Source organism: Pelmatolapia mariae, linkage group LG10_11 (assembly GCF_036321145.2).
Source record: "Pelmatolapia mariae isolate MD_Pm_ZW linkage group LG10_11, Pm_UMD_F_2, whole genome shotgun sequence".
NCBI lineage: Eukaryota > Metazoa > Chordata > Actinopteri > Cichliformes > Cichlidae > Pelmatolapia > Pelmatolapia mariae.
Window position 1 is genome coordinate 62,272,453 of NC_086236.1, and position 18,368 is coordinate 62,290,820.

General features: G+C 42.4%; 1 protein-coding gene across 1 annotated transcript in view; it reads right to left on the reverse strand.

The window, feature by feature from the left end:
• The window catches only part of cadm4 (cell adhesion molecule 4), a 155,562-nt gene extending 138,437 nt beyond the window's left edge, over nucleotides 1-17,125 (reverse strand). The window contains exon 1 of the mRNA XM_063485594.1: nucleotides 16,777-17,125. Within this exon, the coding sequence (XP_063341664.1) occupies nucleotides 16,777-16,849 (73 nt within the window). The 5' untranslated portion in view covers nucleotides 16,850-17,125. The remainder of the gene's footprint in view (nucleotides 1-16,776) is intronic.
• Between the last annotated feature and the right edge of the window lie 1,243 nt (nucleotides 17,126-18,368).

The window sequence follows — 18,368 nt, forward strand, 5'->3', positions numbered from 1 at the left end:
TTGGTTTGTATATGGAGCTGCAAATAAGGCTTCAGTGTGCTGGTTGCTGTGCGTGCCTGCTTTCTGGCCCGTTAAATAACTCTCATTAAAGGGCAGCAGCAACTAATAACAATGTCTGATCTGAACCGAGCTTGTCCCTGTGCCCCATCCCCTTCTCTCCTTGTTTAATTTCCCTTTAAGGCAGCTTATTGATTCTACCCCTTCGATTCTGTAAGTCTTTTTATTTATAACACAAAGCAATAACAAGAGTGTCACAACCTCAAGTTTCGTGCAAGCTATTAATAAGATGAATCTAAAAGCGGCAGATGCATGTTTACGATATACAGTATGGGTCTCTCCTTGAGTATATTTCTGACATCAATCTGTTCATACTTTTTTTCACCCTGTCTTCTAGACTTTACCTCCAACTCAAACTTTTGAAAGAAAGGGCAAAGTGAGTGAAAGAAAGAAGATATCAGGACCAAGGAAAAGAGCTGACGAAACAGACTATGATGGAAAGAAAGGGAAGCCAGAAGGACCAAGAGGAAAAAGGCAGAATGGGAGAGACGAGCAGGGCAACCGAAATGGCAGAAGAACTGCCAAAAGGCAGGCCTTGGTGGTAAATCCAGAGACGGACAGGGTGGAGAGAGACTGAGACTGAGGATGAGGCAGGGAGAAATACGGATGTGCTGAGGGGAACAGAAATGAATAAAAGATGGAGGGAGACAGATAGGATCGAAAGGTATCCGAGGTAAGTGAGAAAACTGCTGGAACTGTTAGGATTCTCAGTAGGCAGTTGCTCCCTCTTTCCATCTCAGCTGTAGTTATCAAGTCTAGCTTTGTGCAATGCTGTTAATGCAACTACTGAGCTGTCACAGTGTGAAGTGCGCACGAGTTCAAAACAGTGCTTATTTATCAGTTTGCATTTGTGTAAGGTACATGTAAGTAGCACAAATACATAAGCCCATCTGTTGCCTTGAAACTCTATATGTGCGTGGGAATGCAGAGGAGCTGTTTCAGAATTGTGCATGCACAGTACATGTATGTGTGGGAGGGGGTATGGCAGAACATCACTATTTACAAGTGTGTGAAAAGTCTGTTGGATTCTCTGAGAGCTCTGAGATTCTTTGTTGGATCATACAGCCACGTAGTCTAACTGTTTAGCCAGACTGCACTGCAAGCAAATCACAATACCTGCAGGATTTCAATATTTAAAGAGCTTTTCTACATTCTTTGACACTCAGGTAAAAAAAAAGAGTCAACTGTGCCAGACAGGGTCCCTGTTACAGCTGAGATGGAGTAGAATTTTGTCATCTGTCTAGCTCTTTCTATGTTATTTTTCAGCTAGCCTGCCAGGTGTAACCCACTAACTGTCACTTTGTGAACATGCCCAAGGCTGAAAAAATGATCAGAAATACTAACCCACCAGTCTGCTACCTAACATATATCTGAAACCAGGGACTCATATTCAGAGGATAAATCCAAAGTGAATCTCATTTTTCCTTTTTTTTCTGGCCATATTCTCTTTGGTAATGATAATTTGGTACTTACCAAAGAGAAACAAACACATGTTGCTGGCACATAGAAGTACACAAGCCAACAAGTCAAGCCAAGCTTCATTATTTAGAGAGGAAGTCTAAAGTGAATGCACCTGAAACAATCTGTCAATAAACAGCTGCACACTACAGCTCAACTACATTGGTTGTAGTTATAGATGATGTACGCATGTACTACCACAGTAAGTGCAGTAGGCTGAAGTTGTTCTGCACAAAGTTATATCATAGTAGTTATATATAGTATATATATATAGTATAGTATATAGTTATTAGGGGTGCAACAATACATGTATCGATATTGAACCGTTCGATACAGTGCTTTCGGTTCGGTATGCATATGTATCGAACAATACAACATTTTTTATTTATTTTCTCAACTTTTCTTCTGACGATGCTGTCTGTGTTGAGCGCTCAGCGGATCTGCGTTCGACTACTCCACCTAGGCTGCACTGTCGAGTGCAGATCCACTGAGCGCAGCGCAAGCTAGCAAGACAGAAGCTAAGCTCGTTGCAACATGGCAACTGCCTCAACGCTACCCGAAATTGAACCTCCCCCACCCTCATTCAGATCTGGCGTTTGGAACTATCTTGGTTTTCATGTGAAGCATGACCCTGATGGTAAGCGCGTCATGGACAAAAGTAAAACAGTATGTCGGATGTGCCACCCAATGCTCAATTGGTGGGAACTAGTGCGTTAGCGCAGTTAGCTCGTTAACGTGTTGACGCCGTCCAGCCCCACGCACGGGGCGATCCGCGGTAACTCGTTAACGGAGATTTGCCGCGTTATGGCGTTAACATCATTTTAACGAGATTAACGCTGACAGTACTAGTGGGAACACAACGAATATGACTGCACATTTACGCCGACATCATCCTAGTGCAAAGACAAGTGGAAGCAGACAAAAACAACAAGCACGCATGCTAGAAACTTTACCCGAGTCATTTAGACAGCCGTTAGCACATGATTCTCCTTATGGGGACCTGATATGTTTAATATACTGCTGAGAACATAGCCCAGAAGACGCGTATAGTATAGCTTTTATTTTGGAAAGAGCCATTTCTCTGTAATAAACTCTCTTTTCCAAAGATGAGTGATTTCTCGATCAGATAGATTTAATTTTTTTTATTATTTTGTTGTTTCAGCAACATTAAATTTAAAAACTACTTTTGAGTTAAAATATATATTTATAATTTTAATAAATGACAAATTAAAAAGGCATGAACATTTTTTTGTATCGAAAAAATATCGAACCGTGACACCAAAGTATCGAACCGAACCGAACCATGAATTTTGTGTATCGTTGCACCCCTAATAGTTATATCATATTTTTGGGGGTTCCAACCTGTTTTCCATCTTGCTTTGGTAAAACTGAAGGTTACTTTTTCAAAGCTCTCTTCAATTAAATTATTAAACATGATATTAAAAAATTAGGTAAGAGTATGATCAAGTTGTAAAAGAATTATCTATTGTTCAATATATCAGAAAAAACTTAATTCACAGCAAGGTCAAAAGCACAGCGGATCTTGAAAACCCTTTCTTCTGGCTGTCAGTTAGAAAACATCAGCAGCATCATGAATATATGGCTGCTGTTTTGAAGACTTGTCTTGTTGTAATTATGGTAAGTCATATGTGCAAGTTATATTAAACCTCAGATGTCATTATAGTGGCGGTAAGAGCAGTTTTAGAATACCATGAAAGGTGTTTGTTACATCAGCCTCATAAAAACCCACACACACAAAGGGAAACGAGAACAGATGCAATCTGTGCAAATGATGCATTATTTTGTATGAATGTGCTGTTAGTCCTCTAGTGTGGGAGGGTGACAAAATCGTGTAGCTAAGCTACAGTACCGGTGATGCTAGAGACTCTGTTTGTTTGTGTGCTTGTGGTAGTGTACATAAACAAGAATATGTGTGTGCATGAGGGCTGAAATGAAGGTAGGATGTTGTTATCATCTCCCACTGCCTCCCACCCTCCATCCATCCCACCTCTCTGTCGTCTCAGCGGCAGGGGCATGTAAGCCGGTTACAGCCACATAATTTTCAGGTGGGTCAGATGGCAGCATTTTGCACCCCCACACTACCTCCCTCTCTCTGACTCCCTCTATCCATCCACCACCTCTGGCCAATGCTAGAACTTTACAACTGGATGAGCAAAGTGGCGGCGGCTACCTACCTGGCTCAGTGATTGACTGCAGTGCCGCTGAGCGAGCTTCACTGTATCTGTGCCATGTTTATTGCTTCTTTCACCTTCGCAGTAATTGAGTCCCTCCCCATGCGAAATATGCACTGTCAGACAGGCAGATGTGTGCGTGGATGAAACCCATCGTGTGTGTATGTTACGTGTGGGAGCTGGGAGTTGACTGACAGGCTACATAACTCAATTCAGAAATTCTGAGGGAACCTGACTGCTGTTTTCCTGTGTGTCTGTGTGCGAGCGTCTACTTATGTGCGTCTGTGACTGGACGCAAATATGTGTGCAGTGATTTGAGGGTGAGCAGTATCTTAGTGTAATATATATGTATGTGGCTCCTATATAATTATGTGGAGCTTTCCACAGATACCTGAAAGGAAAGTGTGCAGTGAATTAGAAAAAAAAAACATACACAAAATATATTTCTAAGTGCACATACTTTTTATGCTCATTTTTTCATGTGCCAGGCTCAACCAGTCGGGGGTGTGTTTGGCATGACAAGATTGCTAGGACAATGATGCATGTGTATGTGCCTGCATGTGTGAGCAGAATACCACTTAGCCTCTTTCAGGCAAATACATGCATAAGAGCACACAAAACTGTAAAACGACCACTGTGTCAAGAACAGGTCAGGTAGGAGAGGTGAATATGTAAAGGATAAGGGCCACATAGGTCAGATAAGACAGATGGACAAAGCAGGGGAGGAAAGACAAAAGTAATGAGGCCTGCATAAAAGTCTGCCTGTGAAAGATGGAAATTGGTAGGATGTAGATGAGGGAATTAAATATGAAGGTGCTCGACTCTCTTTAGGTGTTTATGCTTTGGGAGAAATAAAAGAAAGGCCAGAGACAGAGAGAGAGAAAGAGAGAAGGGGGTTAGTTGAAAACTGTCTTGGGAGGAAGAGAAGGTGGGTGGGAGATGAATGGAGATGGTTGGAGGGACTGCACGGTCTCTGAAGGGCATGTACAAAAATGAGCTTCCACCTTCAGAATACTGCTGTGCAGAGTATAAGTAAAATGCACACTTCAGCAAGCCCAGAGCAAAAGAGATGGCAAGAGAAGGTAAATCTGGAGATAAGGGGAAAAAGAAAAAAAAAACTCCAATTGAGTATACAAAGAAAACATAAAGTTAAAAAAGAAAGGAAGCTGGAATTGAACTTATCAAGAGAAATTGGAACTGAGGGTGAGAAGAGGTGCGGAGAAGTCAAAAATAATATTGGAAATGAATTGATGCGGCGTGTGTAAATGGAAGGCGGGTGAGGAAAAATAAAGAGTCAGATGGAAGGAAAAAACATTTTGTACATGCAAATGAGAATGAGAAAGCAAAAACACAGGCATTTGTGCTGACCACCTGGGCCCTGTCAATCGTGTCTCTCTCTCTCTCTCTCTCTCCTTTTCCCTTTCACTGTCTATCCCTCCACACCTGGGCTCGCCTGCCCGCGGCTACAGTACAAGAGGTAGATAGCAAGAGGAGGCAGGAATGGGGTGGAAGCAGCAGGGAGGCAGGAGAAACTGCCAAAGTATCCATCAGCAAGCAGTCCTGGCAACAAAAAGTCCCCTTTCCCCTTCACCAAGTCTGTCTTTCCAACTATCATTGAGTCTCTCTCTCACTGCAAACTCTAAGTAACAGTTGGAGCAGATGCATGCGGACACATGCACCTGGATCACAGAACTGGCGGGTGTGTGTGGGCATAGGCATGGGCATTTAAGCATCAACGAGGTTAGGCACAGAACAATAGGAGCACAAGGAGGGATAAAAGAGGTTTTTAGCGATCATGGTGAGTACAAACGAAAAGACAGCAAGTCAGTGTTGAGGCCCTTAAACCAGCTTCACACTGTGGGAGAATTGGAAATGAAGGATAAAAGAAAGGCAGCCAGAAAAAGAAGAACACGGCATGAAAAGGTGGAGAGAGAATAAGTATAGCAATCAAGTGGGAAAAAACTGGTTTTGCTTGAGAACAAAAGGCAGACAAAGAGTGCTACATGCATAACAACAAAGCTAAAAAGACAGTGAATGTGCATTTAAAACACAATCGCCAGGTGTGTCCCTCTATTTGTCTGCAATACTCTAGAAGCTTAGAAAAAGGAGGACAGGAATGGCATTTAAAAAGCACAGCACAAAAAAAACACCACTGCAGTAAGGAAGTCTGAAAACTCCAAAAGCTCTCTGGAGTACTTGCAATGTTTGTATTTGTGCATATGCAAATTTAGGTGTGTAAATTAGCGCAAGTGCATGAGTCAACTTGCCAACCTGTCTCTCTGCTTTGCTTCAAATTTGTGCACATTTCTGTAACTTAACCACTGATTTAGAAGTCAGTCATCATTTGGGATCAACCTGCTTTTTAATTGCGAGTGGTTTATGTTTGTTTTTCATTTCCCCCATAAGCTCATAAATTGCTTTCCTCACCGCAACTTAAAATCGATCTCCATGATAAATAAGCATCAGTTATAATTGCATATACAAGTAGTGCTGTCGCAAACTAAAATTTGTGATTGCATGTACACACACACACACACACACACACACCTTTTAGTGTTTAATTGCTCAGTGGCAAATATATGATAATGGCTGACTTATTATAATGTAAAAATAATACAAATCTAATTAATGTTATAGTCTGTGCCTTAAAGCTAGGGCTTTATGATTGTTTTAAGGGCATAATTTGCTTTTGTGTAACTTCTCTGACTAGCACATAGAATCAGATGGCTGAAATTCATGGCTATTTTTAATTGTTAAAAGATTTAGTTAATCTTTAAAGATCAGGATGTTGTTGAAATAGATGGTAGGGTAGTTACGATGTCAGGATTTCAAACTTGATACTGATACCCAGGAAAATACAAAATAACATTTCAAAACCACTAGGAAAAAAAATTAAGAAGCGCGTTCTTTTAGATAAAAAATTAGAACAATACAAACAATAACAATGACAACCCTATTGTTAAGTTGTCTAACACAATGCAAAACTATAGTAGCATAATGGTTAAGGCCTTTACACACCAAACACTATATATTTCTGTTATATTTGTGTGTTTAAAGTATATTTAGGACTCACCTATTCTTGATCCAGCCATTCCAGTGATAGTGAAATTTCACTGGACAAATCTGCAGCATTTATTTTTTCTAACAAAGTTTGATTGTTTGGATTCAACTCAATAGATCTGAGCAATCAGACTTCTGCATTTGGCGAAATGTAGGCTGGTGGCGCAAAACGTACACCAGTACTGAATGTACAAATAGTACATTTAAAAAAAAATGTAAAAACCCACTAGTTTATCTCAGACACACAGCTAGATGCTGCTCCAGGTTAATCAGCTCTCTAAAATTATTTCTATGTCTTCTCAGATGTGATTCCAAATCTGCCAACAAAAGCTCAAATTTCCCCACTGACATCCTTTAATATGTACAAAAGTGGTCGCAATACAACTTTAACTCCTGGATCAAACTATGAAATTCTCCCTGCTACGTTCCTGTGAGAATTGTAATATTTTCCACAAAAACACAACACATTGGTATATACATTACATGACAAGTTTAGAATAAAAACAGGCAACTAGGCATAATAGGCATGACCAGGCATTTTCCGCATGATTAGGCAAAAATAACTATAAAGGCAACAATATTTTAAGGTTTTCTGAGTTAGTACTATGCTTCTGGTGAAGTTGTACCATATTTTTGTTGCTGATCAAACAGAGTTGATAAGATAGGCCATCCATGTTTCTGTCTAGTTGATCCAATACTTTTTCCTGCTTCAACTTCAGACTTTAAGAGAAAAATAACACTTTTCTTTCATCAATTATTGTGTTATCCTGTTAAATTAATAAAGTCTATTAATATTACAAACAGGCAGGACTGATTTTTACTGCCTAACTCCAGCAATAACATTATCTTTTTGTTTTTAGCCACAGCCACTAGCTGCTACCTTAACAATAACAAACGGCTAATGTGGCTATTAGGTAACTGCTAATAGTTAAACAGCTAACATTAACATATGTGACAGCCTGTTAACATTTATGATAGCTATTAAATACTTCAACGTGGCTGAAACTGGAGTTTTAATGATCTTACGAAGTTTCTCATATACTGTTGCTCAGTGTTGGTAATGAAAGAAGGGACTGTGTGGAGCTGCGTGCCACCTTTAGGAGGTGGACACAACAATGTGGGTATCTAAACAAATCAGACAGTCATTTGGTATATATATATATATATATATATATATATATATATATATATATATATATATATATATATATATATATATTAGGGGTGCAACGATACTCGTATCGATATTGAACCGTTCGATACAGTGCTTTCGGTTCGGTACGCATGTGTATCGAACAATACAAAATTTTTAATTAATTTTATTAACTTTTCTTCTGACGATGCTGTCTGTGTTGAGAGCTCAGTGGATCTGCGTTCGACTTATCCGCCTAGGCTGCACTGTCGAGCGCAGATCCACTGAGCGCAGCGCAAGCTAGCAAGACAGAAGCTAAGCTCGTTGCAACATGGCAAATTGAACCTCCCCCACCCTCATTCAGATCTGGCGTTTGGAACTGTTTTGGTCTTCATGTGAAGTATGACCCTGAAGGTAAGCGCGTCATGGACAAAAGTAAAACAGTATGTCGGATGTGCCACGCAGTGTTCAATTACATTGGTGGGAACTAGTGCGTTAGCGCAGTTAGCTTGTTAACGTGTTGACGCCGTCCAGCCCCACGCACGGGCGATCCGCGGTAGCTCGTTAACGGAGATTTGCCGTGTTGTGGCGTTAATGTCATTTCAACAAGATTAACGCTGACAGCACTAGTGGGAACACAATGAATATGACTGCACATTTACTCGGACATCATCCTAGTGCAAAGACAAGTGGAAGCAGACAAAAACAACTTTACCCGAGTCATTTAGACAGCCGTTAGCACATGATTCTCCTTATGGGGACCTGATATGTTTAATATGCTGCTGAGAATATAGCCCAGAAGAAGCGTATAGTATAGCTTTTATTTTGGAAAGAGCCATTTCTCTGTAATAAACTCTCTTTTTCCAAAGATGAGTGATTTCTCGATCAGATAGATTTGTTTTTTTATTACTTTGTTGTTTCAGCAACATTAAATTTAAAAACTGTACTTTTGAGGTAAAATATATATTTATAATTTTAATAAATGACAAATTAAAAAGGCATGAAAATTTTTTGTATCGAAAAAATATCGAACCGTGACACCAAAGTATCGAACTGAACCGAACCGTGAATTTTGTGTATCGTTGCACCCCTAATATATATATATATATGTATATATATATATATATATATATGTGTGTGTGTGTGTGTGTGTGTGTGTGTGTCCATAAAGGTCATTTTGTACTATGTACTGCATAGCAACTGGAATCTTGGAGACTAAAACAGATAAAGCTGCTCTGATAAACGGAGGAGAGATGGTAGCCCTCATGGCCTTTGGGAAGAGAAAAAAATAATCAAGAATGAAAGCACATTCCTCCCTACAGCTTCCTTTTATTAGTTTCTCAAGCAATAAAGTAAGTTACTGTATATGCAGTCAGGAGGCGACAGTGCCGTACTGTGTGTTCTGTGGTGCCTTCCAGACTGTAGGATCTACGGCATATTGCAGACACAAAAACCTCTTGCTGTTCACGGCTACGTGGATCACAAAAGCTAAAAATGACTTTGGTACCATCCACAGAACCCCACTGGCCCCTGCAAACTGCTTCACAGCTCAATTCACCAGTACTGCCCAGTGGGTGGCAGTTGCTATGAACCACTGTTTCTCTGCAACTGCGCCCAGTGCCCTAGGCCTGTGTCAAGCTCATTCAGTATCATTGCCTGTAAGCCTGTTTCTCTCTTCCACTTCTGCAATGGCCAGAAAGGAGAGCCATGGTTCTTGTGTGTTCAATGATAAAACTATTCATCAAACAGAAAGAACATGTCTGTGTCAAGTCAAGCACCGCTTCAATCTACTGGTGATGCTTAATGGGAGATGAGGGGAGAGGGGTTGTACCTGTTAACAAGCATAAGGTGAATCAGCAGTCATGCACTTAAACGCCCCTTCAGCCGCTCGAGAGGAAATGAATCCTGGGAGAGAATCAACCAGAGCTTTCCTCAAGGTCATTGGTGCCTGGCCACTTTTTAAGTGGCCTTGCCAGCTCTAACAGTCATTGCAGAAACAATCGTAGCACCAATCCAATTTGGCTCAGTTTCTTTTCTTTTCTCTTTACTTCAGTGCAGACGGCTGCATTGCCTCACTATTGTTTTGCCCTGCTGAAAGCAGAGCATGAATTGATGACCTTATGAATCTCAAAAGAGCCTGGCAAATCATTGCGGTAAATCAAGCACCAGCACATTAAGCATGACCGCAGGCTCTTTCCCCCTAAGTTTCTTTCTTTTTCTTTCTTCTTTGTGTCCATCTCTTTCACACTCTTTCCTTCCTACGAGCACTTGGGGATATTGAGAGCAGCCAACTTTTTGAGGATTGTTTTCATGTGCTGCTAATTAATTGCCTCTAATTAATGGTTGTTTACGGGTTGCTAATGAAGTGGATCAAAGCCTACTACTCCTGATGTGGAGGCTCTTGTCTTGTCTTGTCTCCTGTAGAAGGAGATGAAGAGAAGAGCAGACAGACAGAGACAAGCAGTGCAGAGAATTGAGGGGTGATTCTGACAGTATAGCGGTAACTACGGTTGAGGCTTTTTTTCTTCAGTACCTTTATCAACTATCATTTGGCTTCTGTGCAGAACAGAGCTGAGCAGCCTGACTTTGATCTATCGGCAGCTGCTGTTATCAATGGTGTTATGTTGAATGATAGCATTTGGTTTTTAAAGTGGATACAGTAAACTGCAATGTGTGCTTTTGCAACATTTAGAAAGATAATCTATGAAAACTGTTTGCTTCCTAAATACATTTTTAAAGCAAACACCCCTCTTTCCATACAACTTTTAATGTTTTCAGAAAGCATTAAACATTCATTAACATGATGAAGCTTTGATGATGTTTGAAATAAAGGAACAGAAATGCCACTCCTGAGGTTTCTGTAACCACTGTATCTGACTCTATCACTTTATCTCTGTCAGACATGGTCTTAGCGCGAATGAATTTGCCACTCATGGGAGAGACATTTTGCGAGTTTTCTAAGATAGAAAACTCATCCGAGACCTCTCCAGCATTGTTGTGACCGTCTTCTGAAAATCTCCATCTGATTTCCCAGTAGATAGTGCGCTGCTTGGCAATTTTCAGCATCCGACAATCTCATCAAAGCAAACCTATTAATGGCAATGATATGAAGAAGGATTCTAAATGGCAGACAGATGAATAGCCCTGTGCGTGTGTGGGTGTTTAATTCTCCAAGCCGAAGCGCCATGTAGCTTTGCTGAAAGTGGGTGGACTGTCCACGAGCTGCTGGGAAACAATTTCAATACTTGTTTGCCTGCGTTTTTGTGTGCATGTGGGTGTGACAGTGTATGTGCATGCTGTGACCTCATCGATCATGACACTTTGCCTCTCAGGTGTGGTCACCTACACAGTGCCTGCCTGCTCTCTTTTCTCGGTATATTGCCATCCATCTCTCTGTTTCTCCTCTTCCCCCTCCTCCTTCTCCTTCCCCACATCCTCTTCTCACATCAGCACCCTCTACTTTTCTGCTTTGGCCCCACCTACCTAATCTCTCTCTTCCCTCCTTCCTCACTTTTTTGGCCCCATAGATCAGTCATACTGCACCGCAGGGATTGCTTTCTCTCTCTCTCTCCCTTGTCCTTTTTTTTTTAAAACACGCCCTTCCATTTTAGAGCTGAAATCCTGCAATCATTCACTCGTTTGTTGGACTTCTCTCTGCCTGACTTTCTCCTCTGCTCTGTTCCTCCCTGCTCCAGTGGTCTGTGACGCAAGCCCCTGGCGCTTTCCCTCCCCCTCCTTGCGGTCTTCCTTCATTCTTTTATACACTGTGCAGCCAGCCATCTCTCCCGCTCTCCCCGTAACCCTTTCACTCTCCCTCTGTGACCCCATCAGTCCCTCAGTGCCCCAGCTAAGGCTGGTCACTCTTCATCAGCTAGCCTCCACTGGACACACAGACCTCCCAAAAGCAAAGGGAAATGGGGTCTTGTTGGCAACATTTGTGCCCAGCCTGACAGTTTCACCTAGGTTTAAGTTCATTTCTGACCCTCCTTACCCCAACGCGAGCACCTAATTACCAGCCATCCTCTCCTCCTCTTGTCTCTACATCAAGTCTTCCAGACGGGATGTGTATTAGCCTCAGCACTCCCAGAGTACACAGTTTCCAACTCTTCAATTTTAGGCACTTGCCCTCTTCAGCTAAATAAGGCTCTCTCATCCAATCACAGCTAGTGAGGGCTCTGTTGCAGTGCCTGAGTGGGGATAATCACCTTGGTTACTGGCATTACCAGAGGCTGCTGTCTGGCCACGTTAGCGCTGCGCCCTGCGGGAGCTGCCGAAACAGGTGTCACAGCAGCAAGGAAGGGTGTTAAACAAGCCCAGGGCCAGGCAGGAGGCATAAACGTTTACTCTTAGTCATGGAAACCATGTCACCAATAGCAAGGAATGTTCCCCAGAATGGCATTAGTGGTTTAAAGTTTTTTTAAGTCAGAGGACTGTCTCTTTCAACTTTGTCTCTTTTACCTGTCTGCAATTCAGGGTTAGCTTCCGTTGACATAATCACACCTTGTGCTCAGCAGCTGCCTTTGTCAGTATTCCCTAAAAAGCTACACAAGAAAATCACTTTTTGTGACACAGTCACAGCTTCATGGCAAAGACAAATACACATCGAGAGGGTTCAGCATCTGGAGAAAAGCTGCTGGCTCAGGGGACACGAGGTCGCAGCATGGGCAGCTGGACCCAAAGAGGCGTTCTACTTTTGCACTGGGCCAGTCCGATCAGAGAGAGTTAAGAGTATCAGATTGATTGGCAGGCTTCTAATGCCAGCAAATGGAGGAGACGTCCTTGGCATCCGAGTCAGCATTAAAAACTTCAGCTGCAAAGTTGGTGAAACGCCAGTTGTTCTCAAAGAGCGACACGTAAGGACGACATAGATCACCATTATGATAATCACAAGCTGCACTGTCTGGGGAATAGTAATGGGAAGGAGATGAGGTGGCAGCCATAAAGAGTGTTTCTACATTAGTGCTGGCCTGATTAGATTGACAGAAAGTTTCACTAATGGACGATTAAACAAATGGTCAAATGAGATATAAGGATCCAATTACCAATTGCCGTCTTTGTGTGCCCCTTTCAATCATTGTGCTTCATGTATTCTGTTTGCATGAACTTGTTCATGAGGACGCAGCAGAGTGAAAACAAGTGCTGAAAAAAGGTTGAAAAAGGGAACGCTTAGTCATATGATGTGTCCCTGCAGGGGTATAGAGGAACTTGCTCCTTCCTAGGTCCTTTTATTTCTATTCAAGTGAAAACAAAATCCTTTTTGAACCTGGTAATACTGGAAGAAGTTACAGAAATGTATTTACTGTGTGAAGCAACCGCAGATCAAAACAAATGAATTATGGATTGCACAGAAGACTGGAGGGCAGATTAGGAGATAATTACTGTAAAATACATCACCTGTACTAAATGGTGAACCTCGAAACCTCTGCTTCTGAGTAATGGACCCATGGAAGCCCAAGGGAGAATAAAAGCAGCCCACACTGAGCTCTGTAACTCTTTCAGTTGTGACTATCCCAAAAAGCGATACAGTCCAATTTGTTTATGGAGCTTATGTTGAGCCAGTTGTTCAGCTGAGATAGTGGGCCACCCTGTCAGGACCCTTTAAGAATGCACTGGTTGATCAAACATGGCCATGCGCAGCAGCAACAGGCAGCATATTTTTCCTTAAAAAAAAAGCTACTTTCAGTTTCTTCTTTGTTGACAGGCATAGTCTGCCAAGTTCAGGTTGTCCAATTATTTCGACCTACAAAAGGCAGGGAATCTGAGGGGGGAAAGAATTCAACGCTGAAATCTGATTGTGCACTGGGCTTTAGATATTCACCTTGAACCAGCAGATGGCAGGGCAGAGAGCAAAGAAGGGAGGTCTAGGTCTTCATAATTAAATTGCCAAGAAGTTTATCTTATTTACGGGGAGAATTATGCTCCAAGGTTTGGATCAAAGGATAAACCTTGGCTTACGGTGAAGACATTTTGAGCACATTAAAAAACAAAGATGCTGAAATAGCAAGCCCAATGTAATGTGGAAGAAAGTAAAAAGGCAACGTTAACTCTGGTATGATGTAAACTGTGCCTGACAAGCATCAAAATCTGCACTTGAGTTCAGACAAACTCTTGCATAAGCAGTAATATCACTATGTTCAAAACAGGTAAGCTGTCTATAGGCAAGATGTGTGTGGATGTTTATATGCGTTCCTGCATTTATTTGAGTGATCATATAGTATGTGTCCATATTTTTATTTTTTGTGGGTACTGCATTTCCCTTGATGCTTGTGTTTACACGCCAAACCTCCCTTCTGTGACTCACAGCGACATTGATTTATGCATGGCTTCACTGAGTGTTTGTGTGTGTGCATATGCACACGCGCACTTGCACACACCAGCTATAATTGGTATTCAAATCTCCTCCCACAAGTACGTCCAACTGCTGCCGTTTTTCAGCCACCAGAGTCCCAGCCAAGGTCCAAACAGGATGATGGGGAACAAGCTCAAACGGATGGCTCTCATTGCACACATTCAAATAAACAAATGGAGGTGATTTAATGCACACTGCGATAAGGGAGGTGGTAATGGCGGCATAGGAGAGAAATGGGGATGAGTTGTTAGAATGGAAGTGATGGAGGGTAGCGATTAAGGGTGGGCACGAAGCAGAGGTGGAGTTAACAGCATTTGTTACTGTACGTGCTTTGCAAGTTTGGCCTGCAGCTGCTGTTGATCAGACACCTCCACAAAGCCAGGCAATCTGCGCACAAACATACAGCACTGACTGTGTGTGCATGTCCCTCAGGCCTGCCCGTCAGACACACTGTGAAGTCTTTCTGCCTTTCTTCTCTCACTTTTCCTCGCTCCTTCGCTCTTTTCTGCCTTTCTTCCTCTATCCATCTTTCCATCCCTCTGTCTCTCCCTCATCCTTCACAGAAGTGCCAAGTCTTCCAGCCTCGCTATCTTCACAGCAACCTCTCAATCTATCTGTCCACTCATCCATCTATCCACCCAATCTGTCCATATCTATTCTAGCATAATAACAACTGCCAACCCTCTATAGCCTCCCACCTTTTCCCTTCTTTCAGATTGGTGGAAGAAAAATAACCGAGACAAGATCTTTATTAAATCTCTTTTTTCCTAATGCAGACACAGCATTGGTGCACATCTGCAAGGTTTTTAGAAACAGACCATCTTTACTCTACCTCATCTCCCTCCTTTCTCCACCGACCTTATGCCTGTAACACCCCTAAACTCCCCAGCCTCCTGTCTCTCTCAGCCCCTGTCAGAGGCTAGATTAATGACAGTGATCAGTGAGCAGCCCCCAGCTGAGGTTGCCTGCAGCTTAAGCAAAACCCTGCACTGTACGCAGCATGCACGCCCATGCACACACACTAATGTAAAGCACATGTACTTGCAACACACACACATATTCATAGATGGGTGCCCAAACCCACAAACACAAACCCCATGCACAGTGAGAATAACATACAAATACCTATAGCTCATGCATACCTTAACCACCCAGTGTTCATTAAACACATACATACACACAAACACACACACTTTCTCCAAAGGAAAAAAATCAATATCTATCAATATACTGGCTCTGGTGAGGTCGGTATTAGTGCAGCCACAAAAATGGCTTCGGTAAGGTAGTTCTTCTTGTATACAAGAGACATCAACATAACAGCACCGTCCAGGTTTGAGTGTGTCCATGCCTCACCAAGCACTTAACTATTTCACTGCCTCAGGACAACATAAACAAGGGGTCACATAGTGCAACTGCCACAGGACACAAACCAGTGGAGCAACATTTATGTGCACATTGTCATCATCAATCCTCCTTAGTCAAAATCACAGAGGCTTCAGATGGATTTTTCTTTTTGAAAGTTTTATTTCAAATTGCATCCAAACAAATCCCACAAAAATATCCAGCTGAAGTTCTTCAGAGGCATGATAGAGGCTAATCCAAATCCCCATATTTTGCAAATGTGGCACTCAAGAAGCTACTGAGTGACCATAACTAGCCAGCTACTGTGTAAAGGAAGTAAAGCAGGACTGTCCCAACCTGAAGTGTTCCAGTGATGGTGATAAAAGCAATACAAAGCACTACAGGTACTGTTACAAGTTGCTGTAATACATTGTTAGATGTTATTTTATCTGATAAGGGGAAGGCTCAAAGGTCTTTACAGTCCCTCACCCTTCTTCAGAATATAAAAGCAGTAACAAACACCACTGCTGCTGCTGGTGTCTGAGACATGTCTGGTCCACTGCGGGCATTTGTTATGAGCTCTCGTGTGTTCTATGAGAATATTTAATCGGAGCTCTGTGTGTGTCGCTGCATGCACAGGCTGCATAAGTCACATGCTCCCATTCCGCCACAGACAACAGCTGTAATAAAATGAATCCCAACATCAGGAGAAAATGTAAATTCTGTGACGCACAAGGGTTGAGAGAGCATTGGCTTCTTTCATTAAATATTCATGCATGGTCAAAAAAAAGTGGCCACCTTTCACTTTTCTTTTCAACGACTTGAAATTTTAGGGATCTTCCCAGGGTAGCAGTTCCGAGATGTGATTAAGACAATGACTCATATCCATGTAACAATACAGCCCCGGCTTCCGCAAAGGGGCTAATTACCCACTGAGAAATATTAACACCAGTCCACAAAACAACAGTAAACTGGCACATCTGCACGTGTTTTGCTCCGTGGTGCGCTCCTCCTCCTTCCCGTCCAAGTGCACAGTAAGTCAGAGTGGACCCGGTGCATTTTTAAGCGTTATTCAGCTTCTACTTAGAGGACTTAGACAAACTTGCACAGAAAAGCCCAAACACATCGAGACGGCGTGACACTCTTCCCATTCACATCACATTCGTTCACTTTCATTTGAGCCTTACCAGTGTTGACCAGCCAAGCCACTGTTACGATGGTTAGAGGGACGCAGTAGTTCCACACGGTCGCGAAAGCCATCGCTGGTATTCCCCTCTGATATCTTTCTTAATATTCCTCTTCCTTTGAGAAATCAGAGTGACATGAACCCGCAGGTTCACCCTCCGACAGCGCCTTTAGCGTCTATGTGTGTGTGCGCGTGTGTGTGTGTGACAGGGCGCGCGCGTGCGCCTGTGCGTGAACGAGTGTGTGCTTTGTTAAGCTTTCCGAGCGTAATAGCAGGTCTTTACATAGTAATGCTCCCCTCTCATACACACCCACTTTCTCTCCCTCTGAATCCCCGAATATGACGGCTTGGCCGGTTTTTCTTGGTTACTTTACATTGTAAATATATTGTAAAGCTTGCCAATTGGGCGGTCCTGGATGTCTTTCTAGCCAATTGCAGAGAGCAGGAGCAGGTGGAGGGGTGTGCGGATGTGAGCAAGGGGCTGGGTTTAAAAAAAGAAATGGGCTATCCAGGAGGAGAGCCGGGGAGGCAAGAGGGGCTGCGTCTTCCAGTTAATTGAAATCAATTCGCTCTAAATGTGATTGATAACCAGCATTAATTTTCCGACTCAAATAACCAATTTATTTTAAATTCCACCCCAAGGACTTAAAAGATGCAAGGCACGCTGATTAAGATGACGGAAATGAATGGTTCTTATTGTTCAAATTTAGGGACAAGTGGTGCAAAAAATGTGGCGTTTTCTAAAGTTGACTGTAGGGAGGAAAACGCAGCTTAAGAAACGCGTTCATTTGAAAGATGGCACTTCGTTTGAAATTACTGTTTGGCTATTTGGTGGTAGAAACTCAGTGAAACTCAGTGCCAAATCAGTCCAAGCAGTAGCCTCTGGGTAGTTTGAGATTCAATTCTGTTGCAGAGGCTGCTTTGAATCCAATTAATGTGCATAGGACTCATCAAGAAGAACAAGAAACAGACCTGAGTGTAAGCTGTTAAATCACCGTTTACAATGACGGTAATAGCTCGGAACAAAAACTTGGGCTAAGGATGAGCCGGTGTTTCTGATCATCTGTAGTCAGGGCTTATTAGGTCGTGCTAAAGGGGCTCTTTAACTTTACCCTCATGCTGCGGCCACAGTTTGCCCATAATTGTGTTTTCCAGTCAGAGAACGCTGGTCCATTATGAAAATTGTTTCTCTCTCCACATCTCTTTTTGTCCCCCCTCTAATCTAGTGTTATACTATGGACTTATAGCATCCAAGGCTTGAAGGCATCTTTTTGAAACTGTATCTTTGGCGCCCCTCTCAGGTAACTGCAGGGATGGCACGTCACACGTCTTAAATCTGCTTCCGCCTCTTCTGACAAGTCCTCCAGACACTTTGGTCAGTTTAGTTTGAACAGTCAGGAAAGTTCAAGCAGCCAGTAAAGCACCTGGGCAGTCTGTATTAATATTAATATTTCTACTCTTGACTCCCATAAAGTTGCTTTGAACTCTTACCCCTTAGCTAACCTATACTAATGGATCTGTGTTAGATCTTAAGGTCCCCGCTTCGGGGTCTCTCCACTGAGGGATCTTATTACTCGACACAAGTTTTAACCT